We start from the raw sequence: 27,661 nt of genomic DNA, 5'->3' as shown, positions 1-27,661 counted from the left end.
ATCTTTTAAATTTGATTTATTCCTTCTATGTTTGGGATGCCCCATTCCGGAGCAGGGTAAACAAAACGAAAACAGATCTTTAATGTAAAGGGACATAACTTTTGTTCAGTATTGATTGGTCTTTTACACTCGATATCATAAGGATGCAAGGGCTGAATATTCCCAAAGCCTTTTCTAGAATACATAAAACGTTTTGCTTGGCAACAATAGCGCAAGTTTCTTATTGTAGAAATTCTTTAAAACAATGGTCACACCAAGCACAGCAATCTTTACCCAGAGTTATCGTTCCTGCTTCGCTCCACTTATACCTCTGTTAACGTCTAAAAAGAAGTGCCACGAAATAATTGATAATGGAGTATTACTCCGAGAAATAGTTCTTTGTTTGTTACCGTGATTTACCAATACATTCTTTTTATTTCAATATTTTAGCGCGAGGCTTTAACATCGAAATGTAGACTGAATACATATTAAACTATAATTTATAATATCATGATTGAGAATGGGTTTTGCCAAGATTCTTGGCATTTAGACGTTAACAGAGTGTTGTAGCGCAGCGTAATACGCCCTCTGGTGAGAGATTGCAAGCACAGGTGTCTTTAAACCCATTTCCCCAAGTATTATCTGACGGCCGCCAGATATTCCATGTATGTGGTGGCCGTCATACAAATGTCTGGGAGCCGCCACGTAACTATTTGGCGGTTGCGAGATAAATATTTTTCTTGCGTGACACCAACGGGTTTCCATACTCTTGTAAAGAAGCTATATAACCATTTTGCCACTCTTTGTAATAATTTATTTAATTGCAAGAATAGATCGCACCAATTTTTTTAAAACAATATTTTAAATGTGACTACAAATACTAGTATGGGTAATTACGAACTTATTTGACTACTCGAGATAACTATCAAACTAAAAGAAAGACCAGCACAGTGCGAGACGAATGTACACGATACTGTCAATGGTGTAGCATCTACTGAGAATACATGTAACTGGAAAAGGCCATGTTATTAGTCTTATCAGCTTATCGGTTCTAATTTACAATCCCAGTACTTCATTTCGTATCTGTAGTCAAATGAATATTTGTGTGTAAACTGTATACTATGCTATGCTATAAAGTGGTAATAGCAGTATCTAGTTTAGAATAGATAACTTACTATTCAATACCACACCATACCGTTGTCTCATAATTTATTAGAAATAAGAATTATTTATTCATCATTGAATTTTTAAAGTCCTTTGATGTCCAGTAATCTGAGTAATTGTATTTGAAAATAATTATTGCATTGTTTACCTTAACTACTGAAGTAAGGCTGACCGGAAGTAAGAATGCCTGTGGTCAGGGCAATTGCGGTGCTTGTTCGGTCTTATTGTCCGAGTTTGACCACAAGTCTCAAACCATAAGGTAACTATTTCTCATAGTTTGGCCATTTCTCCTTGAAGCGTAAGATGGAGTAATAAGATATTGTTATTCATAGATGTGACATCATGGTTTTTTTTATGGTGCATTTTTGTCGATATTTTGTTGTACTTGTGGTTTAATTTATATTCGTTGCTGAATGAAATTTTGTTTATAAATGTTGTATGTTATTTAAAAATCTGTGAATCAATATACACAAAAAAAAACCACAAACAGAATCTAAGTGGTAATGTATGGTTTTTTTTAATCATTTACACACGTAAGTGTTACATTGCTGATTCATTATTTTAGAAATTTTGGAAGGGTTGTTTGGTTTTGTAATTATTATCATTTATATTTTGTTGTTTACCACAGACACGTAACGGTGAATTCCTGTATCACTCCGCTATTCTATGTACATGGATGCGCTGTTACTACTGTGGAGGGAATTGGCACGTCACGTGATGGTCTACATCCGGTTCAGGTAAAGATCAGAATAACCTCCCCTGATGTATTAAAGAATGAACGTTCGAGATTCCTTTAAAGCTGCTTGGTCCGATTTTATACCAAATTTTATGCACGCTTTTAAACGATGGCTATGCTTAGTATATGTATAATAATAGACATTGCAGTTGTTTACCCAGTCAATTAAGCCAAATTTCAATGAAGAAAAATACGTACAAAATCTGCTAACAAAACATACGACATTAAAAGGTACCGCGTTATTTCGCCTCATGTTAAATTTCACCCCTGACGACGATACGGGTTTGGTTGTATTACGAATTTGACATCGCTTTAAATAAAGGTCGAAATGGTCAGACAAATGATCAGACAAATTACAAATAAACATGTGTACGTTTTGATCGCCAATATTTCTAGAGCCTGCTTTCTTTACAATCGATGCATACCATGCGGGTTGAATAACCCCAATCATTCGGGGGACGAAACCATGCGGTTTCCTTTTCTAAACATTCCCGTGATGCATTTTGGTTTGTTTTTTCGTTTGCCCAAAGAGAAATTATTTTTATTTACTTTGAATATTTCTAACTTAGAAAGGAGATTGATTCTGCTGGTGTAAATAGGAGAAAGTCCATAACTTTGTAAGATAAATGATTTGTATGAACAAAATTTTGATACTGTAATTACGAAAAAAATCGGACCAAGCAGCTTTAAGTCATAACAAATCATTCCAAGACAGATAGTATACATTTATTCAGGAATGTTCAGGAAACATGAAATTTTATTTATCTAAGAAATATAATATTTTCCGAGGGCATTGCCCGAGGGAAGTGTGATTTTTCTTGCGGGGGGCGGGGGGTAAATCTTTATATCTCCTGAACGTTTATGCATTCAATTGTTTTTTTTAACACCGAACGATGGTTGATGATTTAGAATACATCAGGTTCGTCAAATCTTGTAAAGCAAAAACGTAGTATATGTTTACCAGTTTCTTTCTATCGTATGCATATCCTCCGTATTTTTTCATACGCAAGAAATAAAAATAAATTAGGGTGGCTTCTTAAGGGGTGGGATATGATGAAAAATATGACAATGACAGGGAAATATGAAGTGTTATTGCCCTGACACGTGGTTGTCTAGAACTAATCAGATAGCGTTAGTATACTGAGGTATAATTATACGATATATTCTATCCTTATTCATATCGTTTTCTTTCTGGTTTTTTGAAGAAGAGCTTGGTCCAGATGCATGGAATACAGTGCGGGTTCTGTACACCTGGAATGGTCGTCTCCTTGTGTTGTTTACTTCGAAACAACCCTACACCGACCAAGGCGGATGTAGAAAGAGCCATCGAAGGTCCTTTGTTATAACTATATTTTCTTCTTTGTTCTTTTAACATTCTATCCGGTATTATAAACCTGCAAACGACGAGATTTTGTTATTATTAGGGATGTAATACGTCTATCAGTCCGTATTTCTGTTCAACTGTCCTGTTCGTTTCGGGTTTATAATGTTGAACACTAGAGATCTATGATTAATAAAAGCTGCAAAGGTCCAAAGGTGTATCATGGGCTTGGTCTGAGGTCATTGACCAATGTAAAGATACATCACCATTTACACGAATTTATACGAATGAGGCCTCGCAGAGAATCTTGGTTTATTCACCAATGCATGTGCCCATCACAGTTTACATTAGATTATCCTGTTACAATAAGTCAAATTAATACAGGTAGTACAGATGTAAATAAGTTTTTCAAATTTCCGCTGTCAGGTAACCTCTGTAGGTGTACTGGGTATCGTCCGATCTTGGAGTCGATGAGTCCATTTGCAGTAAGTTGGATCTTCAGCATAATGAAAGTTTATGACATTGTTAATAAAATCCATAGAACAGAAGTAGTCAAATTGACAAATCTATCACTTGAAGAGAAGTTTCATTATGTTTAATAAAGGGTTGTCCAATGGGAGCAAAATGCTGCAAGAACAAATCGAACAAACTGGTGAGAACGTTTAAAATTGATTATTTAATACAAATATACAAGTGAACATATTCTTAAATTGTATTTAATTTAAAGAAGAATTACTTGTCATATATATATCTTCAAAAGCAATGTGAAATGAAACTCATTTTACTGTTTTATAAGAAATGTCCGTATAGACATTCTGTTATTATAAAACAGGACACAAATGACACGGAGCCAGAAGCCAGACCGATAGACCCAACTCAGGACTCTATATTTCCTCCTCAATTAATGGTGTGTTTTCCTAAGTGAAATTATTTTTTTTTTCATTTCAGTTCCTTGAATTTTATATAAATCAGGCCTCAGGCGCATGAAACAATTTCAGACTTAAGTTTAAATTTGAACTAGTCATAAAATAATGGTTTATTATTTAATGACGATGGAAATTTGTAATCGGCAATATTACATTCTATATCAAGACACTTTCAATAGTATTTGAATTTTGTCAGTGCTAGAATATTTACAATTTTGATTTAAGTCTAAGTTTGCTTCATGATCCTGGGGCCATAATTCTAAGTGTTTGTATAAAAATTTATCTCATTTTTAAATTATGATAGAAATGGCATCTGAAAGATACGCTGAGTATAAGTTATGGACATACGACTTGGATAGTTCCGTGTAAGTTGGAACAACTACGAACAGTTTGGACGGAACATCCTACAGCTCAGTTTGTTGCGGGAGCTACGGCAGTTGGTAAAATATCTCTCTCTCTCTCTCGCTCTCTCTCTCTCTCTCTCTCTCTCTCTCTCTCTCTCTCTCTCTCTCTCTCTCTCTCTCTCTCTCTTCTTTTCCTCTCTCCATATGTCTGTCCCAACTTGGTTTTCCGCATGTTTTTTTTGTTTTAGTTCTAATTAGAGACTTTTTTGTTTTTTAAAAGGTGCCACCACAAACCATGATGGAGGTCCTATCATCTTTATCAGTTGTCATCGAGTGGAAGAGCTTCAGGCAATATCTGTTAATGACAAAAAGCTGGAGTTTGGCGCTGCTGTAACCTTCACTAAGATGGAAGATCACATCAGAAAATTGGAAATAGAAGGAGGTCTGTACAAATTATCAAGTGAGAGATTTATAAAACTCGTTTCTCTGTTTAAAAGATTTCAAAATGAAAAAATCATACACTGTTATAATCACTCCATAAAATATTTCATCTTCTTAGCCAAACCAGTGGTATCGGCATTCCTGGCTTGTATCCAATCATTGGCCTCTGACCAACTACGCAACGTAGCGGTGAGTCTTACACGTGTATATTACAATGTAATGAATAAAATTAATACTCAGCGTTCGCATCTTCATGTACATACAAGAGACTATAATTATTAGTAGATAAATACTTATTAAATCTTATGTGTTGACGCAAATATTAGTTTATTAGGCCAAAGTTATTGGACAATTAGTTTATTAGGCCAAAGTTATTGGACAATCATCGATGACTTTATATCACGTTTTAGTCCGTTTACGCCAAGTCCTCTTTTCTGATGGCTTCAATTTTAAATAAAGATACATCTATGAAGAGGAAAAGCTCTGCTGAATAGAATGGAGACTATGATTTGATCTGCAGTAATTGATGAAAAATTGTATAACTTTGTTTTGCATTGTTTTCAGCTCACCGAGATGAAGTCGGGGGGGGGGGGGGGGGGGGGGGGTGCCTATGCTATACCCTCGGCGTCGGCATCTGGACCTGGTTAAAGTTTTTGTTGCAGGTCCTGTATCTAAGTTAAACCTGCTTGATAGATGTGTTTGTTGTTAAATGATGTAACATGATTCCTATGATATAGTATTGTATGATATGATATGGTTTTAAATAATACAATATTATTTCATAAAATATATTGTAAAAGGTTATATGATATGATATGATATTGCATCAATTTTTTATTAGATCATAATATGTGATTTTGTATCATGATATTGTTATGGATAGTATTTTATATTATGATACAATATTGTTTGATATGATATAAGGAATAAGGAATCATTCTTTGAGTATTATGAGGTTATAATTTCGGTCGAGGCGTAATCAAATCCAATAAAGCCCGAAGGGCTTTATGATAGATTTGATCACGTCCCGACCGGAATTATCATCTCATAATATTCAAAGAATGATTCCTTATTACTTATATTTACATAATTTTAAGCCATTGTACGATTAACTGTTTAAATATAACTAAGAAAACTCCGCTGGCGCCCCAATTTGTAGTTATGGGTTTTATACATGTAGTACAAAATCGATACGTAGTGTTATCACAGGCAAAGACACTGGGAAATGTAAATATATTGTATTATATATCATTTTATCACATGAAATTGTTTCATATTATATTCAAGCAATGAATCATTATTTTTTTGAAAGACATAGTCTCATAACTGCAGCGATGTGAGCATACAAATTGAGTAACGCGCGTTAGCGCGTAATGAAAATTTGTATGCACACACCGCTGCAGTTATGAGACTATATCTTTTTAAAAATAAAGATTTAATGCATATATTTACATTTTTAAACTGCTTTCTTTGTCTGCAAGTGTAATTTATACGTCAAAATGTCTGATTTATTCTATGCGTAAGTTCAAATTAATGGAAGAGCCACTGTATCAGACACAAGCTTGAACTTTCAATCTCGCTTGTGACGTTGCATTTTACAGCGTTCAACGTTTGTGACGTCATAAAAAACTAGTCATTTTAACCTCTGGGTACCCTGTGTGTGTTACGGTCTTATAACTGCAGTATCTTTTCACACACTTTACATGCAAAAAATATTCGGAGTGTAAATATACATGTACGATATTGTGTCAATACAGTATCCATGAATATCCAAGATCTTTAGTTATGATTTTCATATGATAAAGGTCTCATAAAGGTGATGCCCCATAAAGGTGATGCCTCAAAAAGGTGATGCCTCGTCTCGGTGAGCTTTGTGATTACCTATGTTTTTATATAGTAAGCTACTAGGTACAGATTCTTGCTCAGGAAAGCGATATGGCCTACGGACCTCCTATTTTGGAACTTTTTTTATTTGGATTGTAGACCATTGGCGGGCACTTGGCCTGCCGGATGGATGGGCTGGATATGATTCCTCTACTTTTTGCTTTAAATGCCACCGTGCATCTAATGGACCACACAGGTAAAATAGCCCTAAAATACATATACAGCCATTACATGTGTACTCGGCGAAATATTCGTCATCATTTCTTACATTATTAAATCACCCGATAAAGAATATGTTGATAAATCTTAATAAAATAGTCATGTTTATTCAGATTAATCAACCTACTCTTTATACATGTAAACCAATGATTTTACAGAGTCCACATGGTTTTATTTTACCAGGCTGATAATACGTCATGTATACATCAAAATGCTAGCCTTTTTATGAGGTTAATATGTTTTTATAGTTTTTATAGATGACGAGAGTGAATTGATTAAAAACTAAGTTCGAGGTTAATGTATTATCATCAGGTCTATTGAAATGTATATTGAGTGATATCAAACGGCGATAATAATATTGTTATATTTTAATGAATATGATTTGTAACTAACACTTTCCAAGATTAAAACAGGTTTTTGGTTTTTTTTTGAAAAACTATATTTAAGGAATAAGGAATCATTCTTTGAGTATTATGAGGTGGTAATTTCGGTCGGGGCGTGATCAAATCCAATAAAGCTCGAAGGGCTTTATGATTTGATCACGCCCCGACCGAAATTATCACCTCATAGTATTCAAAGAATGATTCCTAATTACTTATATTTATGTAATTTTAAACCATCGTACAATTAAATAAGCAAACCCCGCTGGCGCCTCAATATGGCTTCATTTGAAGTTAAGGGTTTTATAGTACAAAATCGAAAAGTAGTGTTATCACAGGCAAAGACACTGGAAAATGTAAATATAAGACAATGAAGTAGTATTTGGATGAGGATGTGTATGTTATATGTACATGTATGACGTCACAGTGTCGCACATGAAAAAAACCCCAGTATTTTGTCACGAAAATCTATTTTTAGTATAGAAAGGTTTATAAATTGTCTATATCTAGTGTAGTAAGGTTTATAACAAAACTCGCAGCACGATCATGTGAAAGCAATGTGACAGCAATCATACGCTTGGGTGAACACAATATTATCATATTATCTATAATGGTACATGTATAATATACAGTTATAGTCTTTTGATATACACTCATCATAATTGTTTTACTATAAGTCCACTGGCGTCGGAAGCAAATTGAAAGTGGGGGGGGGGCTAGACTACTCCTCAGAAATATTGAGAAAAAAGTAATTCCCAAAATCATGGAAATCCTAATCCGGGGGGGGGGGGGGGGGGGGGGACTAGTATGCTTCTGAATCCAACTTCTCAATCTTTCAAAGTAAATTTAGGAACATAAGTCTTTCCTGTGAGAAAGAGTGGGGGGGGGGCTTAACCCTTTATCATGCTATTTCTTTAATGGTTAGGTATAGCTTTGCAAAAAAAGTGGGGGGGCTAAGCCCCCCCTACCCCCCCCCCCCCCCCCCCCCCCGGTTCCGACGCCTATGAAGTCCGAGGTCGATATACCCTCATCAAGTCTATTAAACCATGTTTTTGCGAGGTTCGCGAGAGCCTCGTTGTCGAGAATATTTCGCGCCACGATTCATTCTTTTTAGAATATAAATCTAGTGTATTATTTTCCACAAATTATACATTTGTTCGCGAAAATTAGTAGTCGCGAACCAGTTTATCTTCTGTACCTCGAAACGAAGTCGTTGCAAACAAAAGTTCGTTTACAATTTTAAAAGACTGTAATTATTTTACTCTAAAAAATCGTTTACTTTTATCATATCATTATTAATTGTTTTATTGTGAAATATCAACAATCTTATTCTTTTAAAGAGTATAACAGTAAAAATAATATTTCAATTTTATTAGAATATTATTACAAATTACACTAGATTACAATTGAATATTATTTTACTTTTTCCTCGGGAGGTGTACTCTTATCGGGTCTTTAAAAATACATGTATGTATCGACCTCATCAAACGGCTTTATTTGTGAATAATTCCAGTAAATGATACTTTGGAAGATAAACTTCAAAATCTGTTTTTTATATTACATGTAATTTTTTTAATTGACTCGTTAGTAAATTCAATTCATTATCGTACAGTTGTTTCATGAATTTTCTTGTCCCAGACTTACGGATTTTACATTTCCTAGGGAAGAGACGTGATTTAACGGTAGAAGAATATTTGTCAAATGAACAAACTGGAAAAGAGCTAATCCTAAACATACAAGTTCCACTCGATAACAAGGTAATTCACATGGACTAATACATAGCAACAAATAGTGTTCTAAGCAGGCCACTCAAGGTTTGAATCAAGAATTATTTTGCAGTAAGGTTTTTCTTTGTGACTTAACTAGGTAAAGTTTGTTGGTTTCTATAAAACCCCAAGGAAAAGGCCAGTTGGAAGTGCTGGGACTACCACAGCTCTGGTGCTGGATACTGGGGGACATTTCATTGCTTATTTGGAAGGGCTATCCCCAAAGATAATCAAACTTGATGTCTTTTCATATTTGCCTGAAACTGAGAGGTGAGAAAAGTATTGAGAGATCCTAAAAATTACTGTCCGGTATACTGTTTTAGAGGCTCATTTTCAGCCTATTAAGTTCTTTACTTTGGAATTGCAAGAGAGCTACTACCGGGTATACGTAATGTTACGCACAGAAAATGTCACAATTTAAGAAATATTGGGTATTTTTTCAAATGATTATCGGTAGGTGTAGAAAAGATAAATTATTTACTGTGCACTTTGATTTTATTTCTCTAAAGAACAATCCAAAGTTTGTCTCTGGATAAATTCGATAGAATACTTCGGAAACGATTATCAGAGGAGAAAGCTGAAACTAGGGACGACCTAGTCAACCTCTCAGCTGGAATTCTCCAGAAGTTCCAAGCTGTGGTTAATGAAGTAAGTTTGGCTAATGGTACTGTGAAAAAATTGAATTTTTATAGTAAATAAATTGTAACAAACCCAAATTCTTAAAAAGCAGACAACACCAGAGGCAGAATCACCACATTCAGAACTCCCTATACACTGTCGGTCCGATATTATCTTTGATGAGGTGCCTGACTCCCAGCCCCAAACAGACCCCGTGTGGAGACCTCTACCCCAGACAACTGCCGAAGATTTAGTATCGGGACAGGCCATGTTTATAGATGATATGCCTTCGTACCAGAGTAAGTATTCGTATCGTTAATGAAACAAGCTTATAATATCTCTGACCGCTGTCACCGACCTTTCGTCTATTCGGATATTTCTATGTAGATGAACTGCATCTGTGCTTGGTTCTGGGGAAAAGGGCGCGGGCAAAGCTTGTCCATGTGGACTGGTCTGCCGTCAAGGCATGCCCAGGGGTGGTGGACTGGATAGACCATACGTCTCTCAATGGTAGGAACATGTGGGGAATTATGGCAGCGGACGAAGAAATATTTGCTTCTAAAGAGGTATCATTTTTAAAATATAATAATATTTTATATAATTTTATGTTTTATTATGTATACGTATAGCAATCATAGACCGACCAAGTGTGTAGCTTATTAAGATCGACATATCAGCTACATGTTTAAGTCTACACTTTTAGATTGTGATGAAATTCATTGTTCCGTGTGTATATCTAAAAAACTTTTAAAAAAATTGTATTACAACTGAGTTGTGCTTTGACTGTGATTCATAAGTTTGAGATTATTTCCCTTTGAACAAGGTGGTTTATTGGGGTCAGCCCATTGGTGCTGTGGTTGCAGAATCCCGGGAACAAGCTACGCACGCTGCAGAGAAAGTTAGAATTGATTACGAAGAAATGCAGCCTGTCTTAACTATAGAGGTATCAATTAATTTATGAAGAAACACAGTTACAGCAATATTATAATTATTACAAATAAAAAACCACTCGCGTTTTGCTTTAACCCTATTATCATGTTAATGCCTTCTGAACTAAAAACTTTTTCACAAATTGAATTGCGACTTGATGTATTTCTCTAATTTAAGGATGCTGTTAAGCTGGAGTCATTCATAGAGGGAGCTGTTGTTATAGAGCGAGGTGACGGCACGGAAGGCTTCCTCAGGAGTAATCAAGTCGTGGAGGGTACAATAGGGACCGGGGCGCAGGAACACCTTTATTTGGAGACTAATGGCGCCATAGGAGTGCCCAAAAGGGAACAGCATGAGATAGAAATGTTCGTTACGCACCAAGCGCCTACATTCATCCAGGTTTTTATCCATACAAGTAACTTTTTGAGTTATACAGCTACATATTGAAAAATGTTGTAACACTTAGGTTTACTTTTTTTGCATAATACATGAATGCGATTTCATGAAATAATATAATCATTGGAATGTCATTGCACTTGTTTACTCCGAAACAAAACATTTTTATACATGTATATGATGTGTATAATGTCAAAAATTCTACCAATACTCCATCTCGTGATTTTACTCATTGACGAAATTATTTCACAAATAAAGTATGTAGTTAGTATATTTCTTTGGGTAGAAATCCATAGCATCTTGTCTTGGGATACCATTCAACAGAGTCATAGTACGTCACAAGAGAACAGGTAAGTTCTGTACTCTGTTGATTTAATTTTACACATCTTATATGTACACATATAATTATGTGGACTAAAGAGATTTTACCAATAAAGTAAACATTGTTATATACAATGAGTGACCCACACTATTTCCCTCTTGTAGGAGGTGCATTTGGAGGCAAGGAATCCCAGCCAGTAAAAATCTGTGTCCCAGTGGCACTGGCTGCCCAAAGGTAAACTCATCACGCGATTATTCAGTCATATAATATTTATTAGTTTGACGAGATACTAGCGCTTATGATTGGTCAAAAAATTTCTTTGATAATTGCAAAAATTAATTTTTTATATGGATCTGTTTTTCAGCTCAAGTGAGCTTTTCTAATCAAAATTTGTCCGTTGTCTGTCGTCGTCGTTGTCATTGTTGTAAACTTTTCACACTTTCATCTTCTTCTCCAGAACCACTGGGCAGATTTTAACCAAACTTGGCACAAAGTATCACTTGGTGAAGCGGATTCTAGTTTTTAAAATGAAGGGCCACGCCCTTTTTAAAGGGGAGATAATTTAAAATCTGTGAATATTTGTTGGTATTTTTCAAAAATCTTATTCTCAAAAACTATTAAGCCAGAAAAGCTGTAACTTGTATGGAAGCATCCTTATGTAGTGTAGATTCAATTTTATTCAAATCATGGTCCCCCGGGGGTAGGGTGGGGCCACAATGGGTGAATGGGTTTTTACATAAGAACGTATAGAGAAAATCTTTCAAAATCTTCTTCTCAAAAACTATTTTGCCAGAAAAGCTTAATCTTGTGTGGAGGCATCCTCAGGTAGTGTAGATTCAAGTTTGTTCAAATCATGGTCCCCGACGGTAGGGTGGGGCCACGATAGGGGAATCAAGTTTTACATGGGAATATATAGAGAAAATTTTTAAAAATTTTCTTTCAAAAGCTATCAGACCAGAAAAGCTTAAACTAGTGTGAAGCATCCTCAGACAATGTAGATTCAAATTTGTTCAAATCATGGTCCCGACGGTAGGGTGGGGCCACAATGGGGGGGGGGGGTCAAGCTTTACATGGGAATATATATTTTTTAAAGTCTTCTCTGAAAAACTATTAGGCCAGGAAAGCTCAAATCTGTGTGGAAGCATCCTCAGACCGTGTATATTTAAGTTTGTTCAAATCATGGTCCCCAGGGTTAGGATTGGGCCACAATGGGGGGGGGGGGCTTAATGAATTTTTACATAGAAATGTATAGAGAAAATCTTTAAAAATCTTCTTTTTAAAAACTATCAGGCCAGAAAAGCTTAAACTTGTGTGGAGGCTTCCTCAAGTAGAGTAGATTTAACTTTGTTTAAATCATAGTATCCGAGGGAAGGGCGGGGCCACAATAGGGGATGAATATATAGAGAAAATCATCAAAAATATTATGTAAATGTTTTCAGTACAAAAAACAGTAATTTTTCCGAAAGTAGGGTGGTGCAGATTAAAGATTTATCAAACCATGATTCCCTAGAGAAAAGTGGGGTCACAAAGTATGTGTGTGTGTGGGGGGGGGGGGGGGGTACATAGGAATAAAGCAAAAACTTTTAAAGTTACAACAAAAAGGGGCTTGATATTTACCATAAAAATATGTGGATAAAAATTGGCAGGGTTTTTAAAAATTTTTAGCAAGATATAATGTACTTAGTTGTCAAGATATTTTGATTTTGTTACTGTGATGCTAATTTGATGGTGTGACGTCAAAGTGATTAAGTTTTTTGGTTTTTAATACAAAAGAGTTCTACATCAGATCAGCCTCCAGTAAATACGATTTCTCTATCTTTAAAAGTCCAGTAAAGCTTTATTATATCGTTTATTTTCAATACAGCATTACCACACGCGATAATTTAAACCGCTTTATTGGTATAGATAAAACTTATATTTGACTTTTCTTCCCCTTCAAGGCTACTAGTATTATTGGTCAGGTAAGCGATGTGGCCCCATGGGCCTAAAGATTGAACACTATTTTTAGAATGGGAATTTCAAGAATACAAACACTCTCGATAGAATGTATAGTTAAGTTGTAATTGTAAGCAAACAAATACAACTTTATGGATAAAAAAAATTAAAAGTTTAACCTTAAAAAATAAATAATATAAAAATTGATTAAAGTAACTTCATGAATTTACTTAAGTCAATTAATTTATAATTTCGTCTGTTTGGGGCGACGATCCACATTTTTGGTAGGACTGGCTGTTCCGGGAAAAATTCTAATGAACATATACATGTAGACCTATACACTTTTATACACTTTTACGGCAACACTGCTGTTCAAATGCAAAAAGTCGCACATACATACTATTCTTTGTCGACTTATCATCTGTTTTCGTACACGATCGTATCTTCATCATGGTTATGCCCAGTTGCATATATTCCAGTATCCAACACTTGAAAATCACTTTTAACGGGTGGGTGTAGATACATAATCTACATTGTTATGTTGTAAATTTTGTATTAACACTCAATCAGTAGATTAAAAATTTACAGAATGACAATAATATCAACAAGACATCGCGTGTATTTCCCTTTCGTTTTCAATTCAGCAGCTTCAGATTTCAACTTTCTAAACGTGTTAAATCCATTACATTGTAAATTCAGCTCAGTAGCTCTACATCAGCTGTAGGCGCATTCATTTTGAATATTGTTGCTGTAATTGTTGTGTATTCATACGCGCCACTTCAGTTACATTATCTACATATTTGATGAATGACAATTCACGTTTTAATAGCGAGCGCAGCTCGCCGGCGCGCAGCGCCGGCGCGAAGCGAGCTCTACCGGCAAGGCGTGTGTGAATAGAAAATTCGGACTAGTTGCACATTCATTCAACGGATTTTTTTGGCGTCAGTAAATCGGACCAGTAATGCATCGTTTTAATCGTCCCAGTAGTTCCCTGTAATCATGGCAATTTTTATCACTTCACACTCACACGAGAATCAGCAAGACAAATTTAGACAGTAAAAACGATAACGATGTAAGCGACATACAGTCAATGTTACCGCTAAAGTTCACCTCAGTACACTTTCAATCAAAAATAATCGTGTGACGTCACAAACGTTTACACATTGATCCGAAATATTTTTTCGGAGTCAGTAAATTTTGACCCACAATTCATAGTACCAATGGTTTCCAACCTCACGTTCCAACATCACGTTCTCCCGAGAATCAAAGTAAAACCTTTGAAAAGCTTATAAGATGTGTAATTTTAAGAACATCATGCTTTTTCAGTAAATAAAACAGTATACTTCGCATACTTTTATTTCTCAGGGGAGTTTTAAAGAGTAAGACGACACGTAACCAACGTCAGCTTTGACGTCACAATAAGCACTGATAAGGGGAAATTACTCTAATTGAAGTTATTGTAAATCTGCTGAAATGACCAAAATCCTCTTAAAATCTTGCAAAGGCTAAGATAAAGAACAGCTGACGAATAAGGACATTTCTTCAGATACAGGAAACAGTTGTAAATTGCACTAATTTGGATGAATGCTCACAAATATTTTATTCACTATAATTACGGTAATTTCCTGAAACGTAACGTTTTTTTAAAGGGGGTGGGTGGGTGGATGGCAGCCTCATCCAAAAAATCTTTGCAAGCAAAAAGAAAAATAAATCATGAAAATTCTAATCCTTCAGCTCTTTAGCAGTTCAATGGTTTCTTTATTTTCACTTCCATTTATTACATGCAGGGGGGGGGGGGGACAACACCATGTTCTTTTAACATGATAAGCAAATATTTTTAAGCGTAAATTAAAAATAAAATTAAACATTAATTATTTTTTTTTAAGTGGAGGGGCAAATCCATGGTAAGTCGATTTTCTATGTATAAATTGACAAAAATGAAAAAAAATTTAGCATGGGGGGAGCTCTATGATGAGTCAAGTTTTATATGTAAGTTTAAGAAAAAATGTCTACTGCAAAAAAAAAGGGGGGGGGGGGAAATCAATCAATCAATCATAATCACAATCACTTTAAAAGAGGAGATGCAGTGCAATGAATATTTATATATTAAAATCTTTATTATTTAACAACATTGTATCTGAGATTAAACTATTGTTCTACATATAAATAAATAAATTATAACAAATCTTATAAACTATGAATAATGAAAATTTACTGAAAAATAGGTATGTTTTATTTTTTGGCATTCAAATTTCACGTTGTTAATTTTATTTTATTAATTTATTATAATTCATTGTTTGATCACATGCTGTGCTCGCCCCAACGGTCGCACCGTAAAACATATTATTTGAAAATTAAATGATGAGAAATGAATTTAATAATTTTTCTTTTGATCAACGCATCTAATGAAAAATTAACATAAAAACATGTTCATCAATGCGCTACATCCATCGAAAGAAAATTTATTAAATTCATTTCTAAAAACATGTTATGGTTCATGCACGTGTGAAGGTACATCACACTGCAGAAAAAATACCCACTGACGTGTGTGTGATATGATGTATATGAATTAACTAGATGTTTATTCCTTCTGCCATTATAGTCTTTTTCTTTTAAATTGATTTAACCGACTTTTTTAAAGACCAGATTGTTTAATATTTTACAAGAATATACTAGTATTTGTTAATTGTTATAAGTGGTAACTAGTTATGTAAAACAGAGACTACAATTCTTTGTTTCAATGTTCAGAACTGGGCGTCCTGTGCGCGGTATACTGACCCGAGAACAAGACATGGCCATAACTGGAAAACGCCATCCCTATCAGTTCCAATACAAAGTACGTATTACTATATTGTTGCTTTACAATGTAAATGGCTCAATAAAAAATGTGTATTAGATATCTTGTTGTCTTTTTGAGCCATATATTTAAAGACAAATTGTGTATTATGTTTGTCCTATGTTTTAATATACAGATTGTTTGTACCTTGTTGATCTTGTTTCAATGAAAAGTATGTACCCAGTTTGTTTATGTTTTAATGAAGGTACTATATGTATTGTAGAATTTAAGTTTTGATAAAAAACAAAACGGATGTTTTAGAATTAAGTAATTAGCTAGGGCTAAATTGTGGTAGATTGCATGTTTCAGTGACAAGAATAAATCTTTGGATATCATTTAATTAGTGTTATGTAATAATTTTTTTGTGAAACATTTTACACTATAAATATTGTTTATTAGATTGGATTTAGTAAAGATGGCGTCCTACAGGCCCTTGAAGTAAAAGTGTATTCGAATGCTGGATGTTCGCGTGATGTTTCTCTTGAGGTTTGTAAACAAATTAAGTACAGTCTACTATGATGTCATATAGTTAAAAACTTTTTTTCACGTCTACATTATATCTACGACTTGAATTAATTTATCAAAAACTCCTTATATGCTCGATGATTTTTAGAAAAAAGTACAAGAACGTGTAAATGTCTTAAAAGAAGATAAATTTGTTTTTATGATAGTGTTTAACTGAATTTGATTGTTGATTGGAAAAAACACTCTTTTTGCACTTCAGGTACTCGATTGTACCTTAAACTTTATAGAGGGTTGCTATGCCATACCTAACGTTAAGATTGAGGGGCGCCTATGTAAAACAAATACAGTTTCTAATACGTCTTTCCGCGGATTTGGGATTCCGCAAGCATATGTAGCCATGGAAACTATCATAGACCATGTTGCGCATGTCCTGAAAATTGGGTCTAAACAGGTAAAAATTTGAATTCAGATACTAGCATTTTGTTTAAGATTATACTGAAATTTTGTAGAAGTGAGAAAATATCAACCGATAATTTTTTAGATTCAGGAGATTAATTTCGCCAAAAGTGGTTTTGTTCCTTTTACCAAACTTCCAATCCAAGATGAAACAATAGTGGAGGCTTGGAACCAATGTCAGAGACAAGCTAACTACTTACAAAAGGAAGCAGACGTAATTGCATTTAATGAGTAAGTTAATATATTAGCGGGTTTATCAAGTTATATTTACATCTACTGAGTATGATTCCCTCTATTTCTTAGGAAAACTTATAGTTAATTCATAGCTCTATAGAAACAGCCAGACTGAAATCAACACGCCCCTTTTATCGATTGGTCGAAATCTATACAGCAACCTTAGAAAAATCGACTGCACGAAAAAAACATGATGTCAGACAGGTCATGATGTGTTACAGGAGGCGATTTTGCTACTTTTTTTCGCTAACGTACTGTCGAAAAATAACAGTAATTTAGTGAATTTTACTTACTTTTTATAATCAATTTATTAATTAGTTGAAAGAAAGATGTAAATATAAATAATGAAATGCTTTCTTTGATGATTCATGTGGGTAATGAAGGTAGCAATCATTGCAGAAATAAATCCACATAACCCGCTAACGCGATGTCGCCACCTTCATATTCCGTATGAATCACTTAAGAAAGCATTTTATAGTTTATATATTCGGTATGATAGTGCAATTTACAATCTTATAACTGTATTTCACAGAAAACATTCCTACAAAAAGAGAGGTATAGCCATGATGGCCATCCGGTTTCAAATGGGATATCCTGTATCATTGCTGAACCAGGTGAACATTAATTCATTGCCTCTTATGATGACCAAACTTAAAATTCATTAAAAGTGAAATTATTACTTTGATATATTGTCGGAATAGTCATGTGGTATATTTTATTTGATAAAATGAAATATATCGGAAAGGACAATATTCTTACTTTTTGTTGATCATTTATTGAGAAGTCTGTCACAATCGTTTTCATCAAACGTCCTAATGGGACTATATCTTAGTGCGTTGTTATCTTTATGCAAAAAGTGCAGGGAAATTATAACTATGCTTTTAAGGGAAGTATAAAAATGTACTTTTTTCATGGAAAATATGTATTTTTTCAAGTTTTGATGCTCAACTCTCATCGTTTGTCTTTTTTAATTTGTGTTTGCTAAATGCATCTGTATATTTGGTTTATAATGTACATGAAGAAAGAAGATCATTCGAGATCACGGTGTAACGATTGGCCACATATTTTAATCATCATTGTTGTTTACAGAGCACCGCTTTGGTACATGTGTACTTGGATGGCTCAGTCAGCCTTTCTCATGGAGGATGTGAAATAGGACAAGGATTAAATATGAAGATCCAGCAGGTTAGTTACAGTGTAGGTCTGAAACCATAGTATAGTAGGTTACGATCAGTAACGTGATTTAAAGCAAATATATAAATGATGGCAAAGCTCGTAGCCATGCGAATGCGTTCAAGGAATCAATAACTTGATTTAAAGAATTGTAAAACTATATATAAATTTGATATCAAAGCTCGTAGCCATGTGAATATTTTCAAGAAATCAATAGAATTGTAAATATATAAATTGTGTTGGTTTTTTTTTCAGATTGCTTCTAGAGCCCTCAGTGTACCGTTAAGTAAAATACATATAGCTGAAAATTCTACTAACACAGTGGCAAACGCTACTGCCACAGTTGGAAGCTGTACAACAGACTTGGTTGGAGCAGCAGTACTGGTAAGATACCATCCTTATAAGAATTAATGTATAACCACTCATAACAATAGTTCATGACAGGCACGGACCCAGATCATTTTATACTATTTTAAATGGAATTGACAAAAATATTTTGTTATAGAATGCATGCGGTGAGATAACAAATAGACTTCAGCCATTTAAAGAAAAAAAGCCTAATGCATCCTGGGAAGAATTAGTAAGTTGAAATTTTCAGGTACTGCAGTATTTCATAATCTTCCTGAGCAAATAATGCAACATACATGTAAAGGTTCTTCGACTTGGCGTTCATTGTGTGGAACAAACACGGGGCCCATAACTGAATATGAATGTACTAGTTTCAACAAATCACATGAAAAATAGAACATTACGAATGGGAAAAACCAATGATCAATTTCCTGAAAAAATTGGGTTTATTTCTATTTCAGATAATAGACGCCTACCTCAATAGGATAAGTTTGTCTGTGATGGCTCAAGGAAGGTGATATTTTAGAAGGACGAGAAAATAAATTATTGAAATAGAATACATTTTCATTTAAAAATCAAGTTTACATTGTACATTCAACTTATTTATAATTTTGTCATTTCCCAAACCATTTCTCGATGTGAACCAGATTTTTTTGTTCTTAAGACCTGGAGATGGTGGTGTTTACTATTACACATACGGCGCGGGCTGTTCAACTGTAGAAATAGACTGTCTGACTGGCGAACACAAGGTGAACCAAGCACTTAACATACATGCACACTGTTCTCATTAGTTTATATAAAATATAAAATTTAGCAAATTGTTTTCCTACTGAAAACAAACACCTCCGTTTCTGTGTGAGCTTTTTAGGGGTCAATATGTCATAGTTATGACGAGCATGTAGCAATGGTCTTCGCACTAGCCCACTAGGTTGCTTAATGCTCTTTGATAAAAACAGAAACACAGTAAATAAATAGCAAGTTCACATAAAGAAGTTACTCCGAGACTTTACTTACATCAACTATAACACGATGTACTTGACCCCTGTCCTTGAGTATGGATTCCATTGTAAGGTTTTCGACATACGATTATATGTTTCAGGTTTTAAGCACTGACATAGTGATGGATGTTGGAAGAAGTCTAAATCCGGGTATAGATGTTGGACAAATTGAAGGCGCATTCATGCAGGTCGTCCCAAATAGTTATTCATGCATCTATTTCATTAAATATCATTGAATAATGATTTCTCAATTTCTACAATTTTATAGTATAAACTTCGTAGTTCCGGAAAAATCCAGAATAGAATAATTAAATTTTGATTATATATGCACTGTACATATTTTTCGGTTGAAAGAGCAATCGATGATTTTAATTGTATGTTATTGTATAAATACAGTTGCTCCTGATACAGATATAAAGAATTCCTGCATTCTTTACATGTGTACCTTGTTTCAATTTCGAACGCGTTTATATTCTATTTTTTCATGTTTTGCAAATCTCATTACTTCGATTTCCATAGTTTTCACCATTGACATTACGGTCCATCGTCAAAACACCTGGGGTCCATTGTCATTTCGTGACCGTGGTACTCTGAACCCCTGACGTCGTAAGGGTTGGGATTGGACTGAATTTTTACATTAATTAGTGTGTGCTATTCTGTGTTGAAGGGTTATGGAATGATGGCTGTTGAAGAATGGACGTTGAATGACAGAGGAGAAGTTGAAAGTAAAAATCCCTCCCGCTACAGAGTTCCAGACGTTGGAAATTTACCGCGAGATTTTAACGTGACTTTGCTCAGTGACAGTCCTAACAAACAGGCGATAGTCTACTCGTCTAAGGTTGTCAGTTTTAACAGGATTAATAGTTATTTTTGTTACAAATCAAGGTGTCTTTCTCATCACGTTTTAATTTAGATAAGAAATAATAAATTTATTAAATCAGCACCTATTTACATGTAATATGTCAGTTTAGGAAAATAATATAAAATTTTAAATAAATAATACATGAATGTATACATTTTTATTTAACGCCTGAATGCATTTAAACTTTGAACTTCATATGTTTGATACAAACTCTGTAGGTCCTGTTTCAGATGTAGAAATCAAAATAAGAAAGCTTGATGACAAATTTCATTTTTAATTGCAAAAAGTCAAATCGAATGCGCAGTATCTAAGAGTGATTAACACTGCCCTCTGTTTGCGTTTTTGAAGTATGTTTTAAGATTTCAATTATACATCTCTCAAAAAATTCTCAATACTACCACATCGAAGAGTGAGATACTTTAAGCGTTTTAGGAAACCTTAGACACGATGCGCTAACACTCTTTTACAATATGATGTATTATTGATAGATTTTGCAGCAAAAGGTGTTCACGTAAAGCCCCTTTCGCAATTGACGCACGAGCAGATGCGACAAAATATTTGTGCGACCGAAAAAATTAGAAACATATGGTTCGTAAATTGTTGCAAAAATAATCGCTTATGAAAAAGTACTCGTACGAAACTCGCACGATATAGAGTGACCATTGTGCGATGTAAACGAATTAAATCTTGCGATATATATTTTGTGTCTATATGCAACTGTGCACAATGAAAGCGAGTGTTGTATTAAAATAATGCGATAAGATCGCACGAAAGACCAGATGACTGTAAAATTGAGCTTGCCCCAATGCGATAGGACGAGCGGCGCTCATCCAATCAAGCGTTTCATTGTACGAATGCTCCCACGAGTCAGAGGGCGTTTATATACCGAATAATACCGCCCGTGTCCGTAGAAATAGTTAAATGCAAGAGAAGGTACCGCCCAAGAAGATGACAAAAGCAACAGCCAAAATCAAGATCAATTATGGCCTGAAACAGATATACATTGTATACTGTATAAAGGAACTGTTCGTCCCCGTTTTATTTTAAAATCCAGGAAAATCAACATTCAACGAATATTGGTAAAAGCACAGTCTTTCTTTTACCACAACATTGTTAGGGCGAATTCAAAATGGGGCAAAACACGAGTCACGTTGAGCAACAGTCTCATGGTCGCACAACACACGCATAAACAGCTGCGATTTATCTTACGATCTTTAAAAATCGTGCATCGCTCTTGCGAGAAAACAAAACGTTGTAAAACGGTCGTACTAATGTTTGTACGATGTTTTGCAATAATTTTGATCGCATTCGGTCGCGTCTGAATAGTGTGCATGTCCACTATTTTGAGGAGATTTGATGCGACCACGAAAACGCATGCAACGAATGCGAGAGCTCTTACAACGTATGCGATAGCTTGTGTGAAGCCAAAATATTTCGATGGCAAAGTGTTGTAAAGTACTCGTGCGCCAATTGTGAGAGGGGCTTTACAGTTCATAAACAAAAGAGAAAAAGAGAGTAAACTTATTCCCACGGATCATTTCTTCTTTTTAATTTCTGCATAAATGTTATCTTGACTTTTTGATCACTTGAACTTTTTATATATATATATATATATATATATATATATATATATATATATATATATATATATATATATATATATATATATGAGAGTTTAAATGAATGACAAGTACAAAATTACTTTCTTTACAGGGAATCGGTGAGCCTCCTTTGCTGTTGGCTACAACGGTCCATAAAGCACTGCGGGCCGCCATTCTCTCGGCGAGAAAGGACAGGTCGTTGTCAGCGTACGTTCAACTGGATACTCCAGTCACTCCAGCCAAAATACGCCAGGCCTGTACCATTGGCTGTATCTGAGCAGTAGATACAGTTCTAATGTTTCCATAGGATACTGCTGTAATGAGATAGATAGTGCAACAATGATATTCTCGAGCCTAAGAAATGGATACAGTATAATGCATGCATAGATAAAAAACAGTGTAACAATGGCTGAATGATATTTTTTTGTCACCAGATGATGAAATGTACTTGGGTCTGTCTATATGATTGAATATTCGTATATATTATTTTGAAAAGAGTTGTGCTATTGTTAATAAATTAATTAATGTATTTTATAAAACATATATGTTTTAAATTATTATAATCAGTATATAGGAATCATCTTGTCTGTCCGTCCGAGAAACATTGGAAGTTCCTCCTTTACACAAAGATTGCTTATGACTTAAATGTGTGTCATGACTTTGACCCAAGGTCATTCTGGCAAGGTCAAGGTCACTAGCAGGAAATGTGCAAAATTTGTGTCCGGTCCATTTTTTTATGTAGAAACATTAGAAGTATCTTTTAATGGATAAACATTGGAAGTTATAAGTTCATACAGAGATTGCATATGACCTAAGGGTGTGTCATGACCTTGACCCAAGGTCATTTGGTTCAGGTCACTCACAGGAAAAGTGCAAAATTTGTGTCCGGTCCATATCTTTTTAATGGAGAAACATTTGAAATTCTAACTTCACACGAAAATTCCTTATGACGAGACTACGAGTTGTTCATAAAAATGTATTACAAGTATGTCATAAATCATGATTTTTTTCAATTTTTAGAGATGACAATATTGTTATGGCTTAAATCGTTTTAAAGAAAAAATTCTGACAATATAAAGGTTTGATTATAAAAATAGAAGCGATGCTCTTAAGCTGTCTTCACACGTTTTAGAAAAGTTCTGTAACGCTAGGCAATTTGAGGATCAGATCTTTTTATATGTGTATGACATTTTTAAAAATCAGAGATTTGTAATTTTTTCAAAGAAAGTAACAAAAGATTTTCTAAGTTTGGATCTTTGGGCTTGCTCTGGTTCCTGAGTTTTGAAGTTGTCTTATTTGTGGCGGTATTGTCATTATGGACAGCGGTTGGTCTTCAGATCTACCTTGAATTTTTAGATATGATTTTTAAGCTTTAAACTATAAAATTATTTTTTAAAAAAAGTTTAAAATGTGAATATTTTCCTGTATCTTTATACAAAGATCCTCTCTTAAGGAGATCAACATTGTCTACAAATAGCCGCAATCATCAAGCCCTCTTAAAAGGTAAAGACAAATTATGATTTACTCGTCAATGCCCAATCACGAGTACAAGCAAAAAGTATAACCGACGAGGATGGGATTCGAACCCACGCGGGGAGACCCCAATGGATTAGCAGTCCATCGCCTTTTTTTTTTTTTTTTATCTTTTATTTACAGTATAATGCATGCATAGATAAAAAACAGTGTAACAATGGCTGAATGATATTTTTTTGTCACCAGATGATGAAATGTACTTGGGTCTGTCTATATGATTGAATATTCGTATATATTATTTTGAAAAGAGTTGTGCTATTGTTAATAAATTAATTAATGTATTTTATAAAACATATATGTTTTAAATTATTATAATCAGTATATAGGAATCATCTTGTCTGTCCGTCCGAGAAACATTGGAAGTTCCTCCTTTACACAAAGATTGCTTATGACTTAAATGTGTGTCATGACTTTGACCCAAGGTCATTCTGGCAAGGTCAAGGTCACTAGCAGGAAATGTGCAAAATTTGTGTCCGGTCCATTTTTTTATGTAGAAACATTAGAAGTATCTTTTAATGGATAAACATTGGAAGTTATAAGTTCATACAGAGATTGCATATGACCTAAGGGTGTGTCATGACCTTGACCCAAGGTCATTTGGTTCAGGTCACTGACAGGAAAAGTGCAAAATTTGTGTCCGGTCCATATCTTTTTAATGGAGAAACATTTGAAATTCTAACTTCACACGAAAATTCCTTATGACGAGACTACGAGTTGTTCATAAAAATGTATTACAAGTATGTCATAAATCATGATTTTTTTCAATTTTTAGAGATGACAATATTGTTATGGCTTAAATCGTTTTAAAGAAAAAATTCTGACAATATAAAGGTTTGATTATAAAAATAGAAGCGATGCTCTTAAGCTGTCTTCACACGTTTTAGAAAAGTTCTGTAACGCTAGGCAATTTGAGGATCAGATCTTTTTATATGTGTATGACATTTTTAAAAATCAGAGATATTGTAATTTTTTCAAAGAAAGTAACAAAAGATTTTCTAAGTTTGGATCTTTGGGCTTGCTCTGGTTCCTGAGTTTTGAAGTTGTCTTATTTGTGGCGGTATTGTCATTATGGACAGCGGTTGGTCTTCAGATCTACCTTGAATTTTTAGATATGATTTTTAAGCTTTAAACTATTAAATTATTTTTTAAAAAAAGTTTAAAATGTGAATATTTTCCTGTATCTTTATACAAAGATCCTCTCTTAAGGAGATCAACATTGTCTACAAATAGCCGCAATCATCAAGCCCTCTTAAAAGGTAAAGACAAATTATGATTTACTCGTCAATGCCCAATCACGAGTACAAGCAAAAAGTATAACCGACGAGGATGGGATTCGAACCCACGCGGGGAGACCCCAATGGATTAGCAGTCCATCGCCTTAACCACTCGGCCACCTCGTCATGTTTTAAAAGAAGTTATCTTTCTTTAAAAATAAGAATTCATTTATGAATGCAGCGAGCATGATTAATCAAGATGATGAGACGCCAGCTTAGACAAGCGGATGATAGATTCGTGCATTATCATATACTGTTTGAATTGCTTATTACTGTGTCATGACGGTAGAATCACTTTTGTATAATATTACATTAATTTTATGGTAACATTATCATTTTGTTTTTTTTATATTCAATTTAAAAGTTTTCATATTTTAATTAAGATAAGAAAACATGAAAAATATACAAAATAATATTATATTTACTTCTTGTTATTTATTCATGTATTCTAAAAATATGATTTCAGGTTATCATATATTTAGGAAGCTATCAATTATCATTTAAAAAATGCATAACGCAGTTTTAATCAAATTCTTATGTTGTGTCAGACTTTATAATTAAAAAATTTCATATTTAACGACACGGTAAAAAAAAAAAAAGGTGAAGATTATCGCGAAGATATGAAAGTGCATTTGGCAATGAATGGCTGTAGATACATGTATATATTATCTATCAATTGAAATAAACATAGCAAATTATTTTTGTCTTCATCGGGATGTATGTATATGTATTCTGAATTCGAATTACTGAAACATGTGATATGGATTTGATGCCAGCGTTTGTAAAAGAATTGTTTGTGGTCAAGATCTAGTAAATGAAAGGTGCCTACAGGTTTATGAAATTTCCTAGAGTTTACCAAAAATTTTTAGCCCCGGTACATGCCCACTTAACAAAGCTATCGTTATGAAGCATCACTGAAAGAATTATAACGTAAATTTTATAAACCTGAAGGCACCTTTCATTTACTAGACCTTGACCTTAAAAAGCAACTTTTATTAGAAGCGAGTAAAGAGAAAAATCAAGCAGTGATCTAATAGGTCCTATAAAAGTAATATTAAACTTTTATCCCCATTTATGCATGGTTAGACACGGAATATTAATAAAGATTTATGTAACTATACAGACAATCTATTGCATAACATTCTCGTTTTATTGCAACATGTTAGGAAAAGTTACCAGTACTCGTAATGCTTTTGAAGAATGATAACTAAAGATATGTTGCTGATTTATCAGATATTCGGTTTCAATTCTCTTTTATGTTTGTTCATTTAATTATGTACAAATGTATATTAAGTATTCCGAGAGAGAACGATCTAGCTGGTCAATAATCAGTGGTTTTTGACTAGCGATCTATTGGACCAGGGTTGGATATTTGAAAAGAAGATCTTATTAATATACAAAGTGCCGTTACAAAAACCAGCTGTTGGAAAAATAAACTATTTAATAAAATACGACTGAATACTTAAGTAATTAGGTTTGTTGATACTTTTTCATATAAATCCATTGTTAGACAAATGAATTTCACAAATGATTTGAATGAATAATTTAAAAGAATGTCCAAATTTTTTCTTCAAAATATGGCCTTGGGCCAAAAGAACGCAGCGAACAGGGGATATTGTCCAAATCTAGTGGCTGATCAGACGTCAATATCATGCCATTGATCTTGTCAACAGATGTAGCAGTAATCAAAATTATTTCATAATAGCAATGAGTGTAATAGGATGTAAGAGACGAGGTGGCCGAGTGGTTAAGGCGATGGACTGCTAATCCATTGGGGTCTCCCCGCGTGGTTTGCTAATGGACAGGTGAGCAAGGTGTATTTTGACTGTTCGAATACAACCAACAGCGTCTATTGTTTATAGTGAACCAATTAACTGTGTCTTCCACGTGAAGACTCTATGTATATACTTTTGTTTGTTTTGCTAATTTGTATATATTGTGCTGAAAAAAAGACAGTGTAAATAGTAAATCAAGTGTGAATGGCTGCCACGTCAGGTGGTCGCCATTTTGGCGGATCAAAGAATTTGTTTGCTGGCAGAAAATACTGTCGAGAAAACACGTTATTCGTTAATGTTAAAGACAATTCCTTTGTCAAACCTGAGGAAGTAATCACATTTATTCACGAGACTTGTGGAGTTGGTAGTTTATTAGCATGTGTACCGAAATCTGGGAATCTATACGAAATTACATTAGACGGAAAAGCCCCCATACAGTACCTCCTTGAAGGGATAAAAATAGGTGACAACACTTTCGAGTGTAATGAAGTTGTACCAAGCTCGTTAGTGGTTAGTTTTATGCACCTCCCTGCATACGTCGATGACAATGAAATCGAAGCAACGTTAAAATCAATGGGTGTAGAACTACTGTCACCAATCAACAGAAGGTTTTATCCAGGTACTACGATAGCCGACGGCACACGATATGCAAAAGTCAGACTACCAGAACATATGACCTCGTTTCCTTACACATTAAAGTTTCAAAAAGATTACTACCGATGTATTCACAACGGACAATTAAAAG

The 27,661-nt window shown here is 34.3% G+C and overlaps 1 protein-coding gene and 1 non-coding gene across 5 annotated transcripts in view; one reads left to right on the top strand and one right to left on the bottom strand.

The window, feature by feature from the left end:
- The window catches only part of LOC105322104 (xanthine dehydrogenase/oxidase), a 31,583-nt gene extending 8,708 nt beyond the window's left edge, over window positions 1-22,875 (top strand). For 2 of the 4 annotated variants that reach the window (XM_034479117.2, XM_066083945.1), the window contains 32 exons: window positions 1,306-1,402; window positions 1,772-1,880; window positions 3,085-3,211; window positions 3,627-3,685; window positions 3,805-3,852; window positions 4,033-4,107; window positions 4,431-4,566; window positions 4,751-4,912; window positions 5,030-5,100; window positions 6,895-6,991; window positions 9,057-9,151; window positions 9,261-9,430; window positions 9,670-9,808; window positions 9,888-10,077; window positions 10,166-10,344; window positions 10,602-10,721; window positions 10,886-11,107; window positions 11,391-11,454; window positions 11,591-11,660; window positions 16,110-16,197; window positions 16,597-16,683; window positions 16,922-17,113; window positions 17,204-17,349; window positions 17,885-17,966; window positions 18,442-18,537; window positions 18,781-18,909; window positions 19,031-19,105; window positions 19,335-19,387; window positions 19,538-19,622; window positions 19,973-20,059; window positions 20,539-20,709; window positions 22,447-22,875. In XM_034479117.2, the coding sequence (XP_034335008.2) occupies window positions 1,306-1,402; window positions 1,772-1,880; window positions 3,085-3,211; window positions 3,627-3,685; window positions 3,805-3,852; window positions 4,033-4,107; window positions 4,431-4,566; window positions 4,751-4,912; window positions 5,030-5,100; window positions 6,895-6,991; window positions 9,057-9,151; window positions 9,261-9,430; window positions 9,670-9,808; window positions 9,888-10,077; window positions 10,166-10,344; window positions 10,602-10,721; window positions 10,886-11,107; window positions 11,391-11,454; window positions 11,591-11,660; window positions 16,110-16,197; window positions 16,597-16,683; window positions 16,922-17,113; window positions 17,204-17,349; window positions 17,885-17,966; window positions 18,442-18,537; window positions 18,781-18,909; window positions 19,031-19,105; window positions 19,335-19,387; window positions 19,538-19,622; window positions 19,973-20,059; window positions 20,539-20,709; window positions 22,447-22,611 (3,686 nt within the window). In that variant the 3' untranslated portion in view covers window positions 22,612-22,875. The remainder of the gene's footprint in view (window positions 1-1,305; window positions 1,403-1,771; window positions 1,881-3,084; window positions 3,212-3,626; window positions 3,686-3,804; window positions 3,853-4,032; window positions 4,108-4,430; window positions 4,567-4,750; window positions 4,913-5,029; window positions 5,101-6,894; window positions 6,992-9,056; window positions 9,152-9,260; window positions 9,431-9,669; window positions 9,809-9,887; window positions 10,078-10,165; window positions 10,345-10,601; window positions 10,722-10,885; window positions 11,108-11,390; window positions 11,455-11,590; window positions 11,661-16,109; window positions 16,198-16,596; window positions 16,684-16,921; window positions 17,114-17,203; window positions 17,350-17,884; window positions 17,967-18,441; window positions 18,538-18,780; window positions 18,910-19,030; window positions 19,106-19,334; window positions 19,388-19,537; window positions 19,623-19,972; window positions 20,060-20,538; window positions 20,710-22,446) is intronic. The other 2 variants (XM_034479124.2, XM_034479131.2) reach the window with 2 other exon arrangements.
- Window positions 22,876-25,185: 2,310 nt separating this feature from the next.
- On the bottom strand, window positions 25,186-25,267 carry Trnas-gcu (transfer RNA serine (anticodon GCU)). The gene has a single exon. It is a non-coding gene; the product is annotated as a tRNA-Ser (tRNA).
- Window positions 25,268-27,661: the final 2,394 nt, after the last annotated feature.

The sequence above is a fragment of the Magallana gigas genome, chromosome 5 (genome assembly GCF_963853765.1).
Source record: "Magallana gigas chromosome 5, xbMagGiga1.1, whole genome shotgun sequence".
Lineage (NCBI taxonomy): Eukaryota > Metazoa > Mollusca > Bivalvia > Ostreida > Ostreidae > Magallana > Magallana gigas.
This window is presented reverse-complemented; position numbering and strand designations above follow the sequence as displayed.